This window comes from Saccoglossus kowalevskii, chromosome 1 (genome assembly GCF_978046115.1).
Source record: "Saccoglossus kowalevskii chromosome 1, keSacKowa6.1, whole genome shotgun sequence".
Taxonomy (NCBI): domain Eukaryota; kingdom Metazoa; phylum Hemichordata; class Enteropneusta; family Harrimaniidae; genus Saccoglossus; species Saccoglossus kowalevskii.
Genome location: NC_140641.1, coordinates 12523723 through 12547542, shown reverse-complemented (window position 1 = coordinate 12547542; position 23820 = coordinate 12523723). Strand labels below are relative to the sequence as shown.

Below are 23820 nucleotides of genomic sequence, written 5' to 3'. Positions count from 1 at the left end.
AATATATTTAATAGCTCCCATATCAATTCAAGTAAATAGAGCGACGTTAGAGAGTGGTTTGGGTCATACCGTCCTGTAATGGAATGAAGAGCGACTCGTCTGTAATGGAATGACACGATCGCTTGGCTAATTAAATAATTGAAATGTTCAAAACTGTTTGAATATATTTTATTAATTATATTTAATAGCTCCCATATCAAATCAAGTAAATAGAGCGACGTTAGAGGGTGGTTTGGGTCATACCGTCCTGTAATGGAATGAAGAGCGACTCGTCTGTAATGGAATGACACGATCGCTTGGCTAATTAAATAATTGAAATGTTCAAAACTGTTTGAATATATTTTATTAATTATATTTAATAGCTCCCATATCAAATCAAGTAAATAGAGCGACGTTAGAGGGTGGTTTGGGTCATACCGTCCTGTAATGGAATGAAGAGCGACTCGTCTGTAATGGAATGACACGATCGCTTGGCTAATTAAATAATTGAAATGTTCAAAACTGTTTGAATATATTGTATTAATTATATTCAAAGCTCCCATATCAAATCAAGTAAATAGAGCGACGTTAGAGGGTGGTTTGCGTCATACCGTCCTGTAATGGAATGAAGAGCGACTCGTCTGTAATGGAATGACAAGATCGCTTGGCTAATTAAATAATTGAAATGTTCAAAACTGTTTGAATATATTTTATTAATTATATTTAATAGCTCCCATATCAATTCAAGTAAATAGAGCGACGTTAGAGGGTGGTTTGGGTCATACCGTCCTGTAATGGAATGAAGAGCGAAAAAAAAAACGCTAGACTAATTAAATATTTGAAATGTTCAAACGATAGCAAGGCCTTGTATTTCATATATTTTATAGCTTTCATGCCAAAGACATGAAATACATAGACGTCAGTAATCGGTTAATGGCATGACATGGGCGCGTTTCACTCCGCCGCTAACAGTGTGAGTGCGTATGGTGCCAGGAAAGATTGTGTAAATGAACAGTGTATCGATCAAGGCTGTCGCTTTTACAAAAACGGCCTTCGAACGAGCAAACTCTTTCGTAACGGTTCGTAAATTCGCTAAACCTAACGGTATTTGCCGTTAGAGCGTGTATCCAGCATTTGTCAGGTGATCACACGTCACGTGACCGCTCTCTAATGGAATGCTCTCTAATGGAACGGACGCGCTCTAATGGAATGGCTCGAGCTAGGTCTCTCTCGAGATGTTTCATTGAGATTTCCACTCAGGTCATATTTTTTAGGTTTATTTCGAGTGCTAGTGATCACATTCTTTAACATACACGTATCACGCCATCAAAAACCTCCACCCACCCTCCAAAACGTAAATAAACCCGGAAAATTGATATCCCAGAAAGAGGCTCTAATAATGTCACTGTGTTGCATTTAAAAAATGTCACGCGCACAGAACTACATTACGTGTGACGTTGGTGACAGGTGAATGACCTGATCTGAAGTCACCGCATATTGATATATCATAGTGCCAGCAATCTGTATTTAGACTGACTGGGTATATACGTGTAATTGTTGTTGACGTTGATGTTGAACCGGAGTTATGTATCGCACATAACACATTAGAAGGTTACTTGTATTAGGGATGTTATTAAAATGTGAAAGAAGAATCGTTTTTAAAAAGGCACCATTCATATTCTAGTAGAATGATGACATTTTGAAGCAATTATGTTATAGTTAAGGTCACTAAAGACAAGCTCTGAGCTGCAGTAAACATCAATCTAAACTGTCCTTGTTTTCACCCCAATGGTTACAATTTAAAAACGAAATTCAATACATCGCAGTGTTGGCGAAATAAAGCATATTTATTTCAAAAGAAGGTTTTATTTAATAGATCGCCTTTGTCTAAAAATTACATTAGCTTAACAGACAAATAGATGGGCATGGTACGTATGCCAAGGTCATCAACTTCTGAGGTTTCTGATAAACAGTACGGGGATTCGTATTGTTCACTATCTGATCACCTTAAAGCGCGGTGGTCGTCGCGCAGCGCGTGTTCGAATTTTATGTAAATAAAAAATGTATTTTACACGCGTTGTATACGTCGCTATGAGTCCCATATCGAACATGACACGGCGCGACGACTGCCGCCCTTTAATATTATATCGAGTAAAGAGGGAAGTAAAAAATGAAACGCTTGTACTAATTGGCACGCGACGCATAGTGCGGAAGTGACAGGTGTGATGTGACAGTGACGTAACGCGAACTGGCAGTGACATAATGCACACGCCTCATGGTATTGTTTTGATACTCAACGCCATATCCATGTATTCAAAGTTAAAAGTTCACGCGAATCTAGACTTACTAGTAACATCATAGAACTATAGTTATGTACCTCTGATATCATGTTTATGGTGTTCTCAAAACGCCAGTATGATACTTTTTAGTATATTGTCTATCGATTGTTTAGTTGGGGCCCACTGCGGAGGAAACTCTATTGTAGGAAACTAAAACAATGTATTTTTACACCATGACATTACTTCTACTTTAATACATGAAATATTTGTAAATGTGCTGTGTAAGAATGGACGTATGATGCCTTGATGCCTGTAGTTTGTCGAGCTTCCGTGATCCAACTCGGAGGGCGCCAAGCGAACCTCTTTACGACGTATTGCGCTTTGTTCTAAATAATACCGTTGCGGGCAGTATCCATAAGTGTTTGAATATACCGAAATAGGGTACCACCGTGACGGTTACTAACCCGTGTGGATACGGACTAAAAATCTTCGAGTATGTACGTCATCTCGTCTTTATGTCAGTGACATTCAGAGTTTAAATTTCTGTCATTCCTTAAAAATGACAATACACGAATGGTGAATTTAATCTGATTTAGCACATACATGATGTAGTCCTGGGGGGGGGGTTACTCCAGTCTAAAGCGGACTTTCGTCTTTGCCAATAATGGCATTGTAGCAACTATATGCAACACGATAAGTAGATTTAAATCATTGTTATTATGAATCTTTGCTGCGATTAATCAAAGAGAACTCCCTGGATAGTCTCGGGTACTGTCGCATAGCAATGAGCTGGAACCATTCAACAGCCGACTTCGCCAAATGCCGACAAGACATCGATTGATTTTTAGTTGAATATTCCAAATGTTTTATTTTATTCATAGTGTTAATCTGCACGTTTTGAGTCATAGTGCATGTGTCATGTGTGCCCTTCAGGTAGCTTCGAAACTTCTGCAATTCATCCTTAAATCCAGATCCATACTCTCTAATTTTCTTCCAGAGTGTATTGTTGAAATAGCGATATAATAAAAAGTCTGCCCTTGACCAATCATAAATTTGCTGTCGAATCTCGTCCGTGATCTCGTCTCGTTCTAACCTTCGGTTTTTCGCTAAATAAATAATGTCTTCGAATTCCCAACATAAAAGTTTTTTTAGTAAAATTAGAGATTCCTCGAAGTATTCAGTGATGAGAACCAAATCAAATTCGTTGTTAAGTTTATGTATAGTTTTGTTAACGATAGTTTCGTTTGCCGTGTCACTTAGTGATAAACCGAGTTCTCGTATTTGATTGTTTCGACTTCCTGCTTTTCCGCCATTTTCAAAATGGCTCGGGTCTCTCGAAAAGCTAGCTATCCCTTCCGCAGTATGACCTGCGTACCCAAAAAAATTAGCATGTGATTCAATCTGTCTGGCTGGCTCTCTCAGTATAGTAACGTATTTTGCGCCATCTTCCATGAGTTGATCGATCCGAGCTTTCGAATATGTAACGTGGCCAGTGAGAATATTGTATTTGCTTGGTGATCCAACGACAGCGCCACCATTGGGTGGCAAAAGTCGATCCTGCCGCAGAGGAGTGTGACGTAAATGCCCATTTTGCGTGTTGAATTTAGAGAAGACGAAGGAAAGACCATTAGTGTATCCATAGCGACAGAAGATGCAATGGAGTGACGTGCTGGCAGTTTTATGTGTTTTGACAAAGACAATATTAGACTTTTGTTCACACTGCTGTTTCTTGGCAACGGTTGCTGTAGCAAATAAGGGTTTCTGTTTAAATATTGTTCTATTCCAATAATAATCTGTCAATAATGTCACTATCACAGTAACAGCAATGAGTGATAGACATATTCCAGATAGAGCCTGTAAATTAATTAAAATAATATTGGGTAATATAATAGATATAATACGAAGAGTATTACGAGAGTATTTTCCCATATTTTACAAAAACAGTGAAAAAGATAATATCGCCTTGCCTGCCTTTAAAATATTTCTAAATTCGATGGCAGTTGAATCCAACTACAAATCAACGAGCGCAGTACGCAATCACTTATTTTAAAAATTTCTTAGGTTTTTCGATTAGCCATATATCGGCAATAAGCTTGAATAGTGACAAATTAAACTTCGGTAAAAATCAAAACATTTGTTTTCTTGTTGGTATATGCGGTAATACATAGTACAGCCAGCCACAGTGCTGGTTGAATCTTTTACTGGGCGCGTTACTTACTACATTTACATAAATCTGAGAGAATTTTGATCACTCCACTCAATTATTGTTACTTTACAGATTACCTTACAAATTAAATTATAATGCCGTTAAACGTGAAAAACAAGACTTGTACAGTTGAGTAATGACAACTGTTGCAATGAGAAGTGCCGTAGTGCGAAATTAGCCACATTTAAAAGACTCGCCTTGTTTTCATATGTATGTTGGTACCATATTGTTCATGCGTATAATGTCATATACCTGTTATAGTACGAGGTTATATAACTAAAGCGAACGCCTTATACCAACCTTTGAGTGCCGACATTGCCTGAAGTAACCCATCGTTGCTTTACCATACAGCATTGAAATGAACAATGTGACGATTCACTCAACTGTGTTTATACTGTGTGTAAACCGTACAAATAATATCTGTGTTTAAGGAATGCAATCCTCATTAGCATATTTTACCCATGGATTGGAAAATGGAGGAATCGTCATAATGATGTGTCAGTAAATTAATCATGTTGTAACGTAAAAACAGTTTATATGTTTATATATGTATGTGGTTGACACCGCCAGAGAGCGATTTATAGCCGACGAGACTATCCACCGAAAGCGCTGTTAAAAACAAATTCGCTCACACACGCCAGTAACGTGCGATAGCAATAATTCATTCATTCGTGTATTTTGTTTGTTTGTTTGTCTGTCTGTCTGTTTGTCTGTCTGTCTGTTTGTCCGCCATTTAGAAATGAGGAAAACATCTTCATTTAATTTGCTGATAATGATGGTATCAAATTTTAATATATTAGTCATCATTGTCGATGACACTATGAAATTAGATGTCATTACTAACAATTTATAGCGTGAATATTTATCCCTAGTACCGGATTCAACGTATGTAATATTATTTACTAATTGCCTAGCAACATCATTATGGAACTAACTCTCCTGAGCGGGGAAAGATTGACAACATGCCGACTAACTAAGTGACTATGGGTTAAAATAAACCCCAAATTACAAACTTTATCGGGCCTTAAATCAAAGTTTGTTCAAATACTGTGACAGCAAAAGATTCTTACATGGGTTATCTATGTGGTGTCTGGCACGAAAACATACGTGAATGCTATCTTTGTTACGCCAGTGATATTGGACATGTACCGCAATGTTACAGAGACACCAGCTATCGTATATCTAATTTAAAGTATCTTATCTTGAATAAAACTTTGCACACATCCAGTGACATCACAGTCAGCACGAAGCTAATTACAAGATTGTGTCCGATTGGCTTACCAAACAGCTTGTTTAATAACCGGTTCTTTTTCTCGGGTCAAATTCTGCCTAATTTGGATACCGTCAGTGCTACAGAACACAAAACAACAAGATGCAGTTTGAGAGAAGACTCACGTTAATAGTCGCGATAATTCTTTCACAGGCAGTGGTATACAACACTGCCGATTTCCAGATGACCGTATTGCACACCAATGACTACCATCAACGATTTGAACCGATCAACAAAGACGGCAGCACTTGTTCCGAGATAGGAGAAGCCCAGGGTGAGTGCTATGGTGGGATAGCGAGGCTCATGACGGCGGTTACCGAAGTACGCGCCACACACCCCAATGTGCTACTGGTGGATGCCGGCGATCAGTTCTCGGGTACCGCGTGGTTTCATGTTTTCAACGGCGCGCCTAGTTCCTATTTCATGAACAGTTTGGAGTATGACTGCATGGTAAGTAGTTTATATAGCTATTATAGACACTCACGCTATCTTTATTCTATATCAGTAAGCTTTTTCGTCACGTTTTACAGCATTTCACGTGAATGGGTATGAACTTACATTGCGATCTCGTAAGTCATGATTGACCTTTATTTAGGAGTTCATTAAAAAAAATATCCGTGATTTGGCGAATAGTGATCGTCGGAATGTACAAAACGTCTTATCCTAAATATACGCCCGTCGAGGTACCTGTCCATACAGCTGTTTTTTGCCAGGCAACAATTACACGTACACTGTGTTTGTTGAAATCCCGTTAAAAATCGTTATCACTGCGTCATGGCGCCATGATATCGGATGGGCCAGACATTAACAGGTCTAAATGAAAAAATGGTACATTATCAACACATTACAATACTTTTTTTGTAATGTTTGACATTCACATGGTCCATTTTTACAGGCACTTGGTAACCATGAATTTGATAACGGTATCGACGGTTTAATACCGTTTTTAAACAATGTGACATTCCCTGTGATTAGCGCAAATATCGACGCAACATATGAACCGTCGATTGACGGACTGTATTACCCATCCACTGTGTTGGAGATAGGCGGAGAAAGGATTGGTTTGGTTGGTTACACCCTCGATGAAACTGCTGGGTCTACTACAGGTATTTTGAATCATCATATTAGTATTTTGAACTTGAATTTGAATTTTAAGTGGCCACACACATAAATACGCCCTACTCATAAAGTATATTCTAATGATGAACGAGTATCGTAACGAGTTTTGGCAGCAATCTGAATTAGACAAAAAAAGACTAATTGGCAATACGACACGCGACGCTATGTGTGTACACATGTGTGCTTGCATTGAAGATGTTTTCTGTCACTGCCGATTTGTGGTGTTGCAGGTAATCTTATATTTACTGACGAAATCGAGGCTGTTCAGGCGGAAGTGGATATACTCGTGAATGATGGGATCAATAAGATCATTGCTCTGGGGCATTCTGGGTACACTAAAGATATGGAGATAGCAGAGCAAGTAAAAGGTGTTGACCTGGTCATCGGGGGTCACTCACACACATTGCTGTATACAGGTAATATTTAATTAATAGTAATGAGGTAAGAAATGCGAAGACGCTTTTCTTGGGAAAAGTCGCAGTAGTAATTAGTCACAATCGATTGTAAACACAATGCTGGGTGATTTTATAAATATGGAGATGTTCTAAAATATTTAAAAGAGTTACTCTTTGGATAAAAAAACGATCAACAAAGAAGGCAGCACTTGTTTCGAGTCAGGAGAAGCCCGGAGTGAGTGCTATGGTGGGGTGGCGAGGCAATCATTGGATTACGAATTTTGAATACTTATTTTGGCGTTTTATGTTTGCCGATCGATAATTAGCGGAAAACTAGGTACATACTAAGATGTGCCTGAATGACACACCTTTCCTTGCTAGACAATGTGGGCGCTGCTCTAATTGCCGCAAACGGCGTGTTATTTATGAGGAAATGTGAGTTTTTTTCGGTTTTGTGTAAAACATAAAAACGAGACAAACGTTATTACCTATACGTATATTCAAATGTACCAACTGTGCAGTAACAAGGAGAATTTACTACAAGTATTAAACTCGATGCGCCCTCCGTGGTCAATTCCGGTAATTTGGAACTGGAAATATTAAACATAACTTTTACTCATAATAATGATCAGTTTGTGTAATTTAAGTGTAATTTAATAGTAGATGCTTATGGTTTAGGTGCATCGGCATTCCTACAAATATTGGAAGATATCGTCATCTGTGTACAAATAAAATGGTGTATATAGATCAGTTGATTATTGTGTGTTCATATCCAGATCTCTGTTGCAATGACTTAAAATGACATCCGTACTCTGCTTTACATCGATCTGATAGGTACGCCACCGGCCGAAGAGGATGAGGACATAGTTGAAGGTCCTTATCCAACAATGGTCACTTCATCACACGATGCTTCGGTCCAGGTTCCCGTCATAACTGCATATAAATACGGAAAGTATTTAGGATATCTAAGTATGACGTTCGATGATAACGGTATCCTGACAGCGTATGACGGCAACCCGATAATACTGGACAGCAATGTGGCACAGGGTGAGTGTATTACTCTGGTATTGGAATGCACGTATTTGTGCTCCCCAACTAAATATGAATTATGAGAACCGTTATATATTAACATTGAGCTAGGGATACCTTTTCGATATAGTTGTATGCCTCGCTTACGGGAAAACATCACGACAAAATAAACTGCTGGTTGTCTCATCATCCTTTCTGTGTGTTTACATAAGCAAATTACCAATCCCGATATATATTTACACAGAAAATGATTGATCATATTTTTATTACCAACATATTTCAACTTGTTGAAATTTGATTCTGGCGACATACCGCTTGGGTAGTCTTTGGTATCTTTAATTTGATGGTAGAATTACAACAGGCGCGAAATAGTTGCATACACCCATCAATATGGTTACCTACCTCGGATATATCATGACGCAGCTGTTTCCATCGTTACGGCTCCACCAATCGGTACTCATTAGCGACTTCGATATTCCCAATCATCTCATAGAGAGCAGTTTTGTGTCAGTCTTACTATGTTATTGTAGTGATCTGTACACACTATTGATATGCTATTTAAATGTACATTTGGTTATGCCAGTACATCTGGTATGCGCTGTAATTCAAATGTAATTGAATTAAATGTAATTCAATAAAATGTTGTCAGTATTCTACAAGCCTTGTTCGTGTTTGTGTCTTGTCATTGTACTGTGTATGTGCGTGCTTTTGCCAGGGGTCCACTCCAGAATATCAGTTATTTTAGTCTACTTTTGAAAATGATTCTAGTGCATAATTACAAAAGGGTGGTCACTATGGAAATAAATGATAGGTCAAGTTAATCGTTCCAATAATTATTTACAGTAACTTTTCAAGTAGTAATGGAAATGGACACCTTAAGTGTGTGCGTATGTGGGTCACATTAGTTGTACAGAACTAAAATCAGTACTTTCAGTCTGATAAGACCATTGAAATTCAAATTAATAAACGCCTTTTGAAAAGCCGTCGTTTTGAAATGGTGTGGCGTGTCGATGTGCGCGTCTGCTTACTGTTACAGTGGCGATGCGCTTTGGCGTGGTCGCGAGTTGAAATCTCGCGTGTTGCATATTCTTATGTTCGTAATTTGTCTGTCCTTCCAGATGAAGAAACGCAGGCCGAGGTTGAGAAATGGAAATCTCGTCTCGACGCCGAGACATGCGAGATCATAGGCGAAAGTTATGTTTACTTAGATGGCCGTGCAAGCTCTTGTCGTCTGGAGGAATGTAACCTTGGCAACCTAATAACGGATGGTGCTGTATACCATTACAAGAAATTGGATCACAGAGACGTGAACATGGTAATATGGAACAGCGATAGTATCGGAGACTCCATTGATAAAGGTTGGATGTTTCACAAGTTACCAATTCAGTGCATAATTTTGTATCCGCTTTCATTGCGATTTTGCACGATTTATAACTACTTGAGTATACCAAGCATGTTCATTAAATTTTGATGTACAAAACTGAATATACCAGTCCCGCGTATCCAACAGGCGGGTTTCAATGTCACGTGGTATTTTTGTTCGAGTACGTCACACAATCCGCCATTTCTTTTAGTCTACGTCGTAGTTAGTCGTCTTACAATCACTAAAACAGTCGTACATACATATAATGCTTTACATTGTTTTTGTATGAAAAGTCATCCGCCATTATGATTGGTGGAGAACTGAGCATTAGGTGGGTTTGAAAGTCAGATAGCACCCTCGTACACAGATTCTTCTGAATATAACACCTCCAGTTGTTTCGACATTTTATTTCGGGTCGTACTTTTAATCCTAGAAGAATCGTCGTATGAGGGCATTATCCTACAATACAGCCATGGACACTTTACTCTGCGATGACATCAACCCAACCCAATATTACATACTCGTAATCTGACGATTCTGTTGCAGGAAATATCACCGTCGGTGACGTCATGAATGCTTTACCCTACGGCGACACGCTGGATTTGCTTGAACTGCAGGGTGTTTACATCCGCGAGGCACTAGAATATGCTGTGTCTGAATACGATGGCGTTACACAGCAAAACAGATTTTTGCAAATGTCAGGTGAGCTTCTGAGGTAATTACTCATATAAAAACATTTTGTTTGCGAATAATATCAATTATTATTATACATCTGTCACCGTAACACCATACATTACAGCGTGCCGTAATGTTGCGGTATTTTATGGGGTATTTTCATCCTACCATATAAGGAAATTCAAATTTCAAATATGGAATGATTACGCTATATGGAATGATTTGGCATTCCCATGATGTATCCTTGGAAGGAAAAGGTGTATAATAATAAGGTTATTACGAGGATACCTCAAAGTATGCACTCAGACAGTACGCCGTCGCATCGACCTCCGCTGCATGTTGGTCGATAGTGAGCGCTATACTGTCTTCGTACATACTTTGCGGTGTCCTCGTAATAACCTCATATGAGTAAATAAAGTGAGTAGATTTGTAGAATTTGTTGAGCATATAAATATGGCCTATTTTTAATATTAGGTATACGAGTGACCTATGACCTCACCAAACCAGCATATTCTCGGGTATCAACAGCAGACGTTGTATGCACATATTGTGATATACCTGAATCAGTGCCCTTGGACGATAACCTTGTATACAAACTTATATGTAATGACTACCTTGCATCGGGTGGCGGCGGATATGATATGATAAACGACAATAAGCTATCTCAAATTACAGGTGAGTAGACTAGCGTGCTGGTTCGCCATGTTAAATTGTTGTTCACTAAAGGTTTTTTTTCGGTTCTAATATTTATTATGTTTAAGGTATATCACGGATTTTGATCTAATAAATACGGGCGGAAAATGTGTCATATATATATATATTTAAATGACACATAATTATTGATTTTGATACATGTCGCCAACCTTCATTTTTTCTAGTACAAATATTTGTTTGGAGAACAATCAAAGCAGCAGGGTCGTCATCTGCGCAATCACGGAAACTGAGTCCCAAGCGATGATAACAACACACGTTAAAACGCAAAGGCTCATGGGTAGACGCTTGTTTATAAGCAATGACACGCTATGGCCATCTGACGCATGCGCAGGTGACGACTCCCTCGCTTTAAGGTGTTATTTCATAACATAATCATGTGCCACATTGCTCGGTTATCATCGGAATGTTCTCAAAATTCTTGGCAACTACAATTACCATGGTTGGTAAATGTTGTCTTTCCATATTTAATTTCGATAGCCATAATAGTAAAGAACGGTTAAATCGCATTCTTCCAGCCATATTTATCAAACTGGAAAGTTTTTAAATTCAATGAAATCTACACAATGAATTAATGCCCAAAACACAAACTAACTGCACAAGTGTTTTAACTTTTTCTTTCATGAGGAGAACCAATGATAAATGGCTCAAAATCACAAATCTCATGGATATTTAGCGACCAAAAATTTTATCTGAACAAGAACATTATTTTGTTAAACAAAACCATAAGATTCTCAGAGAAAGTTATTTGAGGTAGCAGGACAGTCGTTTTCCTAGAAAAAATGCCTGTCATCCCAAAATGTTCTACACAACATGATTTATACTATGTGTCGGATTGCAATGGATTGTCAGACCATGTAATAATACTGTACTCAGTAGACAGTCAAGACCAGTGTTCTATTGTTCTGTGCTGAGCATGAGCTGAATGTTCCTTGTGTAATGAGCATGTGCAGAAAAACCCAGGTGTACTCCTATTTGCATAAAAACATGGGAATACATTACACTTTGGATACTAGTCACAAGCATTACAATAGCCATTGTCCTGTCTACCTGTTACAAAGATGTAGTAAAAGTTTCCATGCGCCGGTAAATCGGGTTCGTTAACATTTACAAATGCGATAATCAACATTTCAGCGTAGTGGATATACAATATAACCTAATCTAAAACCAGAGTTGGTTTGTCGCAGGGCACTGTCAATTGCACAAGCAGGAGGAGATGGAATTTGTTATGTTATCACACCCATTCCCACATCACTATTTATTGAAGATGGAAATATGCAGACAACAAACAAGGCTTAAGGAACAAGACGAGTGTAATTATGCAAGATTCCATGGCAGCTATTCAAACATTGAATAGAAATTAACCACAGCACGTTTGAAGACCTTACATAAGTGCTTACCTTACAAATCTACTGTCGTGTTTTACAGCTGCCAGGAATGTAGGTGATGTTGATGTCGCCTCACATGTTACCATGGATGCAACTGATGTTTTTTTTTTTACACACGAAATGCACAGAAACAGACGATGATTTCAGAGAGGATGGCATAACATGGACTGATTGTTTGTTTGTTCTCTAGATACAGATTTTTTTTCATATTGGCATATTTCTTTCATTTCTTTCATTTCGTACACCAGCAACTGTCAACAGAAGGCGGTACAATCTTTTTCATGATGTATGTCAGTCGCTTGGTGATGTGTTCAGTACAATACTCCCAGCATTGCATGCAATCATAGGGTGTGACTCTGTATCTTCACTGTATGGTATTGGCAAGATGTTGAAAAATGATGCTGAAAAACTGTGACCTGTATGGTGAAAAAGGGAAATTCACGAATCATATTATACTGAGAGCCAAGCAAGCAAAACTAAAGAATACGTCTCTTACCAAACAAACACTAGACAGGGCAATTTTTGAGCAACACATGTTACGTACTTCATGACAGACTCGAGTATGACTGTTATCTTAACCCAGATATTCTATCACCCATTGACAATGGATGGAAAAGGGATGATGTAGGTGTATCACCACACTTCTTTGATACCTGATGCATCGCTTCTAATATCATAACCTGATTTGTATGGATATACGAAAGTCGCACACCTTCACGATCTGTAAAATTGACACGATAGTTGACTTGTTGCCTAGATAGTGGACAGGGCATCTTGTCAATGCCTGAGTTGGGATAATCGGCCAGGGAACGCCCCGCGAAAACAAATAGAACACGAGAAGTGATGTTACTTTCTATCAGAATGGTATATCATTTGTTAGAATGGTCTCTTTTATTCCATGTATAAAAAAGTCTTTTAACAACATTATATACTTACCAATACAACATTCGCTCACCTGAGGCGTCATTGCCAAATGGGTTGGACGTGCATGTAATCGAACAGATTATTTTCTCAACTGACAAATAACTTCATCAATAAAGAACTAGGTGGGATACAGTGTAGATTGTTTGTAGCATCAACTTTCAGTAGATTGTTTATGTGTCATGTTTTATTTCCATATGTAGTTACAAATGATACCAAAGTAAATCAAATCTTCATTTTGTTTTCTATAAGTTATACAAATTTGCTTACTGATTTTGAAGTTTGCTGTAATTACATTATATATATATATTTAATACATGGTATATCTTTTATTAAAATTAGTCACATGTCCATACTGGTATTTTTATCTGAATTAAAATACCCTACGTGACAATGGCAGTGCTGATACGAATACATTTTAAAACTTTAAATTTTTCGACAGGTGCTGATGAAATTGACGTCATTGTCGACTACATTTCAACCATGACACCTATGTACACTGGTATAGAAAACAGAATTATCTTTGCTGAAGAAACAGAGGAATGTGACGTCAGCGCATCTGTAAAACAGAACATTGCAACTTCCGCACTAAACTTGGTAATACTGACCGTGTTAATAAATACAGGACCAATTTGGTAGACGGCGATAGGTAATATGAGATCTCATTGTGATACTGTTATGGTCGTGTGAGCAAATACTATATTTATTCAATTTGCGAAAAATCATTCTATTGTGTAATAAAAACACCACCGGAGGGTGAGAGTTTACAGATATAAACATGCAGTTTTGGTCAAAAATGAGTAAATGATGTGTTGTACACATTGTAATTTCCTGATGGATAATTCAACGCAACCACGTGACAATCAAAATAACACTTTTTGTCCCTTTCTTACGAATCTATATCCCAGGAACACCCATCGGCATGCGCAATAGCTCAGTAGTTAGTATCGCTGAGAACTCCTTTACATTTACAAATTAATTTACATACATGGTTCATATTTCTACTGTTTACATGTGTTGTATGACATTATATTACATTGTGTCTTGTTTAGTGATTTAAGGTTACAAGTTAGATGTTGCTCTTGTCGTCTTTTTTTATAACTTTTAACCCTGTAAACTAAGAATAATTACTGGGAGTTATGATAGTGGAATTTTCCACTTTGAATTGAACCAATCACAGTTCTGCATTGTACTTTGAGAACAAATGCAAATACTTCAAGTTATCATATTTTTGGAGGAAGTAGTTTTGACACCAATGACGTGTTAATAAAATGGACCTAATAGAGCTCTGATTTGACTTCATCTCATTGAAGTCTGTTCTACCTTTCTACGTAACGCAACCCTAATCTACTGAAACACGAACTACTGAAACACCGGGTTTCATTTATTATCTCGGAAAATCAAAACAGTAACAGAGTTATTAGTACAGGGCATTTGGAGTTTTCTTGATATAAAATAAAATGATATTGAATTGAACGAACAGCCGTGCACGATTTTGCACGTATCACAATGGTTCTATCAATGTTCAAACTTCCTCGTGTTCTCTTCAGGCCTTAAAACATTATACTATGTACATGTAAACTAATGATTGATAATAAGTGAGTTGACTTTGTGAATACATCACTGTTGGTGTATGTTACAAAAGCGAACTAGTTGATTGGCCGACTTAAGTGCAATATCAAATCCTTTTATAGAAAAAACTATTTATGCATAAAAGAATACAATACAATTAATAATTGTAGTTGTATGTCGTGTAATAGAAGCTTGGAAAGGTACAAGAGATGAAAACACTTTTTTGCTTTTGATTACTCGCCATCCATTTCGAAACGTCATATGACAAGAATGACACCCCTAGTCTCGATAGGGTGGTGTACAACCGTTACTCATAGAACAATGGCACACTGGTGAGCCCTGCAATTTTCTAATAATAAAATATCCTGGTATGTTCATATTGTTTGTCAGATTGCTGGCATCGTGACAACAGAGAAGTTGACAATTCACTACAATTACCAGAAATGCAACAGCACAAAACTAGTAAGTGCATTTGTATGTGAATGTAAACAAACCGTGATGGGTGGCTCTGATATCTGACTAACTGACTAAACCTTTAACAAACGTGTAGATACAGTAGATGGAATTTGTATTTACAGAAGAATATTGTAGACATTCACGCTATATCTACTTTTGTGAATATATAATCAGGCGATGTAGACTTGTGTAGATGTTATAGTTCAATGACTTGTCTGAAGATTACTGAAAATTATTGTATATTTGTATGAAGATAACTGTTGATTCACATTTCTGGCAATGATAAAGCTTGACACACAAAATGTAATACAGGGAAAATATTGAATAAATAATGTGGACAGTTTGTCAGTACATGTAACTATATGTATAATCCAATACCCCAGACACAACATATTGCACATTAAATTATCAGTCATCAAATAACATCAAATATAGTTCTTGGGAAAAACTGTGGGTTTATTATCTGGTCGCTCTCGATAATCGTTGGATAAACAGATAAACAGAAACAGAACCGTCCAGTTTTGCTTGTAGTCTAGATGTCTACCTACAATGGAACATCTTTGAATTAGAAATTATAATTGGCGCTGAATCGATCTTGTTATATGCTTTGTCCATGAGTTGATCCCAACTCGAGATGTCAATCCTATCGGAGTTCAACCCCGAGGGTTTATTGGAGCCGAACTTGGCTCGAGTCGAACGCGTATACACGACCATTTTTCCTGGCTCGAGCCGTAGGTCTCCGATAAAATGCTGTCGTGTGAACGTAGCAATTGACTGTGTTGTACAGTTCACGAGTGCATACTAACGTTTGCACTAATAAACTTTTAATTACCCAAAATAAAAGTTATATGTAATGAATATCTTGTGTGTGGGCTGCCTGTGAAATATTCTTTTTGTTTCCTTGAACATTTGTACCATTGTAATTATACAATGTAATGAAATTTTACATATATATATATACGTGTATATATATATATATATATATATATATATATATATATATATATATATATATATATATATATATATATATATATATATATATATATATATATATATATATATATATATATATATATATATATACATATACATATACATGATCCATTGCTTGTGCGGAGTACTATATGTAAAATTTCTCTAATATATACATTGTAATATGCATTGTAAGATATGTTTGCATTCAGAAATTCTATCACTGAAATATAACGTAAGTAAATAGACGATTAGTATGATATTAAATTTACAAATGTAATATATGCATTTTGTCTAAGAAGCATTTGCACAACATAAACATATATTTTATTTGTATACCACCATTTTGTGGTCATTCCCAGTAGCTGATGTATTAGATATATGTCGTGCATTACGTCATGGTCGTAATATTCAGATTTATGCTATGGGGAAATAAATAAAATCTACATAGATTTTCCTATCCTAAGCAAATTTTGTTGGGTAACTACTTATCTTGGTGGCAAAACGTATAGGTATAGAAAACGAAACTTCAATGCTTTTAAAAGGTATGTTTAATGCTTTCAAGAGATAAAATATAATACTGCTTCCAGGAGAAACAAGCTGAACCGAAGGAAGTGGGGGTAAATTCCTCAAACATATTATGTAAACCAATGTCCTTTTATTAATAGTAATTACTAGGTATCTGCATATGTTATGTTGAAAGTATGCTCCAATAAAAAAAGTTGCAAATACTAAAAAACGCACAACATTCAAATTATGTGTAGTACAATGCACATTCACGTTAGGATAAGCATTTTTGTGCTACAAAGCAGATGACAAGTTTCCATATCTTTTGTCTCAGTTGAATAAAATGGACAAAGAGCAATGATTATTAGCAGACTACAAATTTGAGTGCTGTACTATTCTAGAGAAATTAATACGTCGCCGTTAAGGTAGCTTTAAAAATTGTCAAGCGAAATCTTTGACAACGCCATGATTATTCCTTTATCTTTTCTACGTAGGTTTACGGCAAACCAATGGGCAGGTGTATTCCATACATTCGAATATAACTTAGATTTCTTAAATGTACATGAATATTACTATTGCACATTCAATGTATTCAATGTTTACTACTTACAGTTTCATGGGTCAATATAGACACGTTTTAAATTCTCCCCATCATAATATACTTATCGTTTCACCATAATTATTTTGAAAGGCGGTAATCTATTCCAATGGTTCTCTAACAAATAAACACAAATATATCGTGTTAAGACTAACTAAAGCTAAGTAAGTTGTGATTGGAATGCTGATTAGGATTAGGTAATTATCATTATTTTTATTAATTATTACTAATTATTATTAGGTGATTATTGTTTTTCTATGTGTTTTTTCCATGTTATTGGTATATTAGGAATTTGTTTTTATTACATATCCTTCGAAGTATGAACAGTAATGAATGTATGTACAGAAAAGTAACAAATAACTCATTACTAAATACCCTAAATGCCCATCAAACTATATATAATATCATATGTTCTCAAATTTCTGTGATGACGTTTGATATAAGAGCATTACATTTTTTGTCAGCAATATACATATTCTGTAATGGATCTCATACTGGTTTTCAAACTCATGAAATAGAAATTACATGAACAATTATAATGGTTGAATGTAAGTGTTGTGCACTAGTATATCTAGTATATGAAGTATGTTGTTGATCTTCATTGACTTCAATTGTATTTTCTATTGCCTACTCTAATGCATTCATTTATTAAGCATAAAGCAGTTGTTTTTTATAACATATCACTTCACTGTTTCCCACAAACAACAAATGTGATTAAGAGTAACTGGCAGTGTCACTTTTTTCTAACAAAGGAATCGAGAAGGAAATGAACACGATATGAAACTGAAACAAACAAATACAAAATAAAACCAATTGTGACGATGACCTATAATCAAATAATTTTGATGAGTGCAGTATGATTGTATGACTATTCGAATATTGAATACAGCTTTATCGGTTTGCAAATTAGTCTATTATCTATTTTAATTATATCATTAAATGTGATCTTCAAAATAATCACAGTTTACCTTTAAACTGCATTCCCTTAATTTGATTCTCATTTATAGTCGTTTGGTTTGTATTATATTATGTCAATGGATGTACGCTTTTAGATGAAAGGTTTGCACATGTTTACATTAAGATATATCACTTTATTCAAGTTGACAGGGGTCTTTCAAAATCAATGTATGTTATCTATACCTTTTCAATCATGTTCCGTTGGAATAATTTTCTTTTTATTCCGGGGGGGATTCAGTTTGTGGTCACATAGAGCAAAAAAGCTACTCGTCAATGAAGTGTTCCCAAATGCAGTTCCTTTGACAAGGTGTCACAGATCGACTCTCTGAATTTGTGTGGACGCCGATATATAACTTTCATGTCAGTGATGGAGTTTATCAACGGAATTGAATCATCTCGTTCGTTTTTGTAAACGATCTGAAAACCGCAAATCTGAACAGATTTCGAATAAATGGCACGAGGTCCGAATAGGGAACCATTTTTTTCAGAGTAACACTGTTGAAGCTTTCCACTGTATTTTGTCTGAAACTGGTATGTTATTTCAGTTGAAGCCACTTTTATATGCATAATATTTATATGCGGCCATATTAAATACAGTGGCTGTTATAGAAATTCAGATATGACATTGTTACTCAATCGATGTACAGAGAAAAACATTGTATGATCCAGTATGAGTTACATTTGGATAAAAGTAAAAAAGTGTTGATCGTCTGAGATCAAGCGATTGAATCTACATACAATACATTAAACCAGCAAAGAAACGTAATTTTTTACGAGATAAATAAGTGAGGAAATACGTTGTTCGCATTGCAATTTCTGCAAAAAATTTAATGAAAATTTTACAATTCACCCTTTACATCAAATTCACATCATTGAACACATCATTGAACACGTAGGTAGCGACGATGTAAGTAGTAGCTTTATTCGTTCTCTAAACTAACATGCAAAAAATTATCGTGAGTTTATTTATAGTTAGACAACATTTTTTCATGTCAAAAAGATTACATAAGATCACATAACTGTTTTCAAGCATTCCAACTCCAGACATGCATTGATCACTGAGCCTTAATTATATACTCCATTGTTTCAATACTATTGGACAATGCCTTTACCAAATTCCCATTAGTGTCACCATAACAGGTGTAATTACTGCTCATCGATTGACCCAATAGCTACTGCCTGATACACCTGTTAACCACTACACCAATCAATAATGACCAACAAGATCACTCATCTAATAACAACCTTTTCAACACGCTCTATAAGAAAGGTCTAATGATTGTCATCTAAAATATGTGTTCTATGGAAAACAAATTGACGAATTAAAGGTCCTCCTAACAGAGTTCCGCCAACAAATTTCAATCTTTGGTTTAACTGAATCATGGTTGCAGACAACATATTAGTGTTTGATGGTTATTACCATATTCAGCGTGATAGATAGACATTTTCCGCTAGAAAGAAAGGTATTGGTACTTTTGTTTACATATTGGCCAACATCCCCTACATTAGACGAATTGATCTTGAACAACCTGATATTGAGATGATTACTCTTGAAATTGATTAACCTAAAGTCAAGTCTATGATTGTGCATTTCATCTATCGTCCCCTGGATATCGATCTGAATATATGGCTTGTAGCGTTTGCAATACAATGAACAAAATTGGAAAACAAGTAATGGAGATTTTAATATTGGTTTGTCAATTAATGATAAATCATCTATGTGGTCTAGGTTCATGACTAATGATTATAGTCTTACCCAACTTATTAATGAACCTACAAGAATTACTCCAGTTTCTCAGTCTGTGATAGATCACATATTTTAAACTCACACAGAGAATTTAACTCGCTTGTACTGTTATATAATATCAGAAATTTATTCTTGATGACTTCTTTTCATGGAACAACATTGAATGCTTTGATGACCCTGATGATGTTGCTGGAATGTGGAGCTACCTACTCGTGACCTATCTTGATAAACATTCACCACTGAAACAGAAGCGCATCAGCCAACCACGTCAGTCCGACTGGTAGAATGAAGAGACACCTCACTCCCGAAGCTTTGCTAAATAAACATTATACACATCGGACTGTAAACAATTAGAAAAATAAAGTAAAGCAGCTTATCTTAAAAATTAAATCAATTAGATAATTAAGTGCTCATAGATGCTGAACAATGTTAATATTGTAAATAAGTTGTCTAATAGGTTTAATAATAATAATAATAATAATAATAATAATAATAATAATAATAATAATAATAATAATAATAATAATAATAATAATAATAATAATAATAATAATAATAATAATAATAATAATAATAATTCAGTTAACTTTGATAAGTTATCAAATTGTGTTAGGAATCGTAAATGTCAAGTTTCCACCTTTGAAATCTCACCACTGTCTCCTAAATTTATCTTGATTGTCCCAACTGCTCGTGTTGGATAGAAACAAGTTTCCTGTTAAAGGACCACCCCCACCCCCAGTTTGTAAAGATGGCTGCTGCGCATATAGCACCTTCCCTTACATATATGTTACAGTATTAGCAGTTTATAAAAAAAGGTCCCAAAGACAAACCAGAAAACTATTGATCAATAAGTGTGATTTCTGTCCTATCGAAAGTCACGTTCATGACCATTTCACGAAATTTATCAGGCCCTCCGTCTACTGAGACTGCACTTGTTGGTCTAATAGATGCTTGGTTTTAGAAAAACAGTTCAAGTTCACAAGTTCAGTTCAGAAATTGTTGTTCTTGGCGATGGTGGTGGTGGTGGTGGTGTACCACAAGGCTCCATTTTCGGGCCACTACCTTTTATTATCTATGCAAACGATTTGCCATTATATGTTATTGTATGTGTCCAACATATCCTTAGCTTAATCAAGATTTAAAAACTGTGGATAAGTGGTGTTTTGAAGAAAACAAATTGTGTATAAACCCCACTAAAACTAAATCTATGGTTGTTACCAAGTCTCAAATGAGACTAACAATTTAACAAGTAATGGCTGGCAAGGTCATTGATCCTATATCTTCTGAGAAGTTACTTGGGGTCATGATCACTATTAACCTTGACTGGTCTAACCATATATCTTCCATAAATACTAAACTATTTTTATTATCACGTGTTAGAAATATTATTCTTCCTTCAAATAAGCAAGCTGTTTTTATTGTTTTATGTCACCACATGAATTATTGTTTGGAGTGTTGCGACTGACCATAATATATAGTCATGCCATGCCATGAGATTTATTCTTGGAATTGTACCACCTTAGTCCACTTGTGCCATGAATAAACAGCTTCAGTGGTTCCCTGGTAAGTTGAAACTTCGTTTAAATTGTTTAAGTCATACCTACACGACAACTCATAACAGGTGTTACGTTCCAAATAAAACCTATTAAAAGTATCTAGAATTACGCTTTACAAGTATCCTATCATTTGAAGGTGTTGAAGAGTACAGTTCTTTATTACCCAAAGTTGTCAGAGATTCAGAGTCATTGTCTATTTTTAAAAGGTTCTACAAACAAATTTCTTTTTACGATTTTGTCCGAAAATGTAATTTTAAAAATAAAATAAAATAATATTCAAACAAATCTTTTAGTGTATAATCATTTCTTACAGTCGGCCTTCATGAAATGAGTCTTCGGAGAAGTCACTATCCATTACTTAACAATTGAGAATATATCTTGATTCCAAAGAAGTATTCGTGGCTGTTGAACTAGACAAAGAGAGTTAATACCTCTAATACACCATTTAGTAGATTCAGTTGTTAGTGCATATCACTTGTCATATCTATTGGGCCTAACGAATATCAGTGTAGGCAAGAACTAGTGTCTACTGGGTGTAAAATATATAGTTCATGATATACTTTTGTATCAGAACCATTGTGAGGAAAAGGCTCCCATGACTATGACTGGTTGATGGCAGAGACGCAGGGATTAATCCTGAAATTAAATAAGCAAAACTAAAATTGGGGTTAGGTTAAGTTACATTTACTGGACACCCAATCACTAGTGAAGGTTTGCAGGGTAATTTTACGTTTTTACAGAAAATCATTTCATTTACAGTCAAAATGGGATTTTACAGATAAAGCAAATTCCTAATTACAATTTAATTTGCGTTTAAGAATCAATATTGCAAGTTGCGTATTAATGAGGAAAATGCTTTATACGCTTGCAAAAAATAAGATATTTGTACAAATTACGGACGAATAAAATAGCTGATTATATTTACACCTTGCCCACGTCTACGAATTTACGTTTTTTATTTATTTAAATTACATGATCATTACGAAAATAAAAACAAATGATTACAGCTTACGAAAACATCTCTTGCCGACTCTCTCAAAAGGTAAATCATGTAATAGGTATAAATATATGTGTACTTGTAATGGATGAAACAGTAGAGATTGAAGAATTGGCTTAAGATAATGCAAGACAAGTGCTAAAACTATCAACCATCACAGTTACTGAATATGGTCAGGTCTCGTTTTAATATATGTACCTGGCCAACGTTGACTGTGGGTGTGCATTTCCTTAGTTTGTTCTCAGACAACTAATAATTTTTTCAGTTGTCTGAGGTTTGTTATATTTGGAAATATTTGGGTACATCCCGCTGTCAAAACATAACCAGGGCTGGTACCTTGACAGTTTAGTTTTGGTCCAAAATGTAGTAACAAGTTAAAAACTCAATTATTAATGGGAATTTGCTATTTTGACAGTTCATGATTAAGAGGTTAATGCTGTACCGTTATGTGGGAAAGTAACCGACCGGATATTTTGCATTGGGTTGTAACTGATTTATAGTCGCGTGTATTTGTATGAATTACGCATGTCGTGTATGTTTGTAACTATGTAACTCTGTTATCATCTTTAACAAAAGTAAACCATTGTTTCCAGAATGTTGATTAAGACATCGAGACAATGTGCAAGTGTATCCATTCGTTTTAAAATTAAGAAATAAGGATGAGTAAAGAACATAAACATTCTATCATTTTGGCAATGACCACTTTTTTATTTAATTAATAGGTTTGAATCTGAAAACAGATGTAGATGGTGAACAGTTATGAAGTTATCAACAAATGCTTATTTATTTATTTATTTATTTATTTATTTATTTATTTATTTATTTATTTATTTATTTATTTATTTATTTATTTATTGGTGTGTTTGTTTATTTTTGTTTGATCTATGTTCTAAAAGTGACCTTACATGTATGTCCTTTAAATATTTTTATAATATACGTCTCTGAGTTGGGCAGTATTCGCTTTATCATTCACGAGTACTTTATTTACTTCGCACTATTATGCATCCAACCCACGGGATGCAACCATGAGGCTAAAAATAATAAAGCATCGTGTGTGTCGAGGTCGATTTTTTAAATTTCTTTACCTGTAAACAGCGCCCTCTTATTGTAAATTTCCCCA

The 23820-nt window shown here is 35.6% G+C and overlaps 2 protein-coding genes across 2 annotated transcripts; one reads left to right on the top strand and one right to left on the bottom strand.

Moving 5' to 3' along the window:
* Positions 1–2975: 2975 nt before the first annotated feature.
* Positions 2976–4797, bottom strand: LOC102804639 (galactosylceramide sulfotransferase-like). The gene is made up of 2 exons (XM_006821390.1): positions 4765–4797; positions 2976–4112 (listed from the first exon to the last, which is right to left on the bottom strand). Exons 1-2 carry the CDS (start codon positions 4795–4797, stop codon positions 2976–2978), a joined length of 1170 nt encoding a protein of 389 aa, XP_006821453.1.
* Positions 4798–5836: 1039 nt separating this feature from the next.
* Positions 5837–13974, top strand: LOC100378832 (snake venom 5'-nucleotidase-like). Its single transcript, XM_002738676.3, has 8 exons — positions 5837–6184; positions 6630–6840; positions 7084–7269; positions 8083–8295; positions 9396–9635; positions 10187–10342; positions 10790–10990; positions 13778–13974. The coding sequence occupies exons 1-8, from the start codon at positions 5837–5839 to the stop codon at positions 13972–13974; spliced, it is 1752 nt and encodes a 583-aa protein (XP_002738722.3).
* Positions 13975–23820: the final 9846 nt, after the last annotated feature.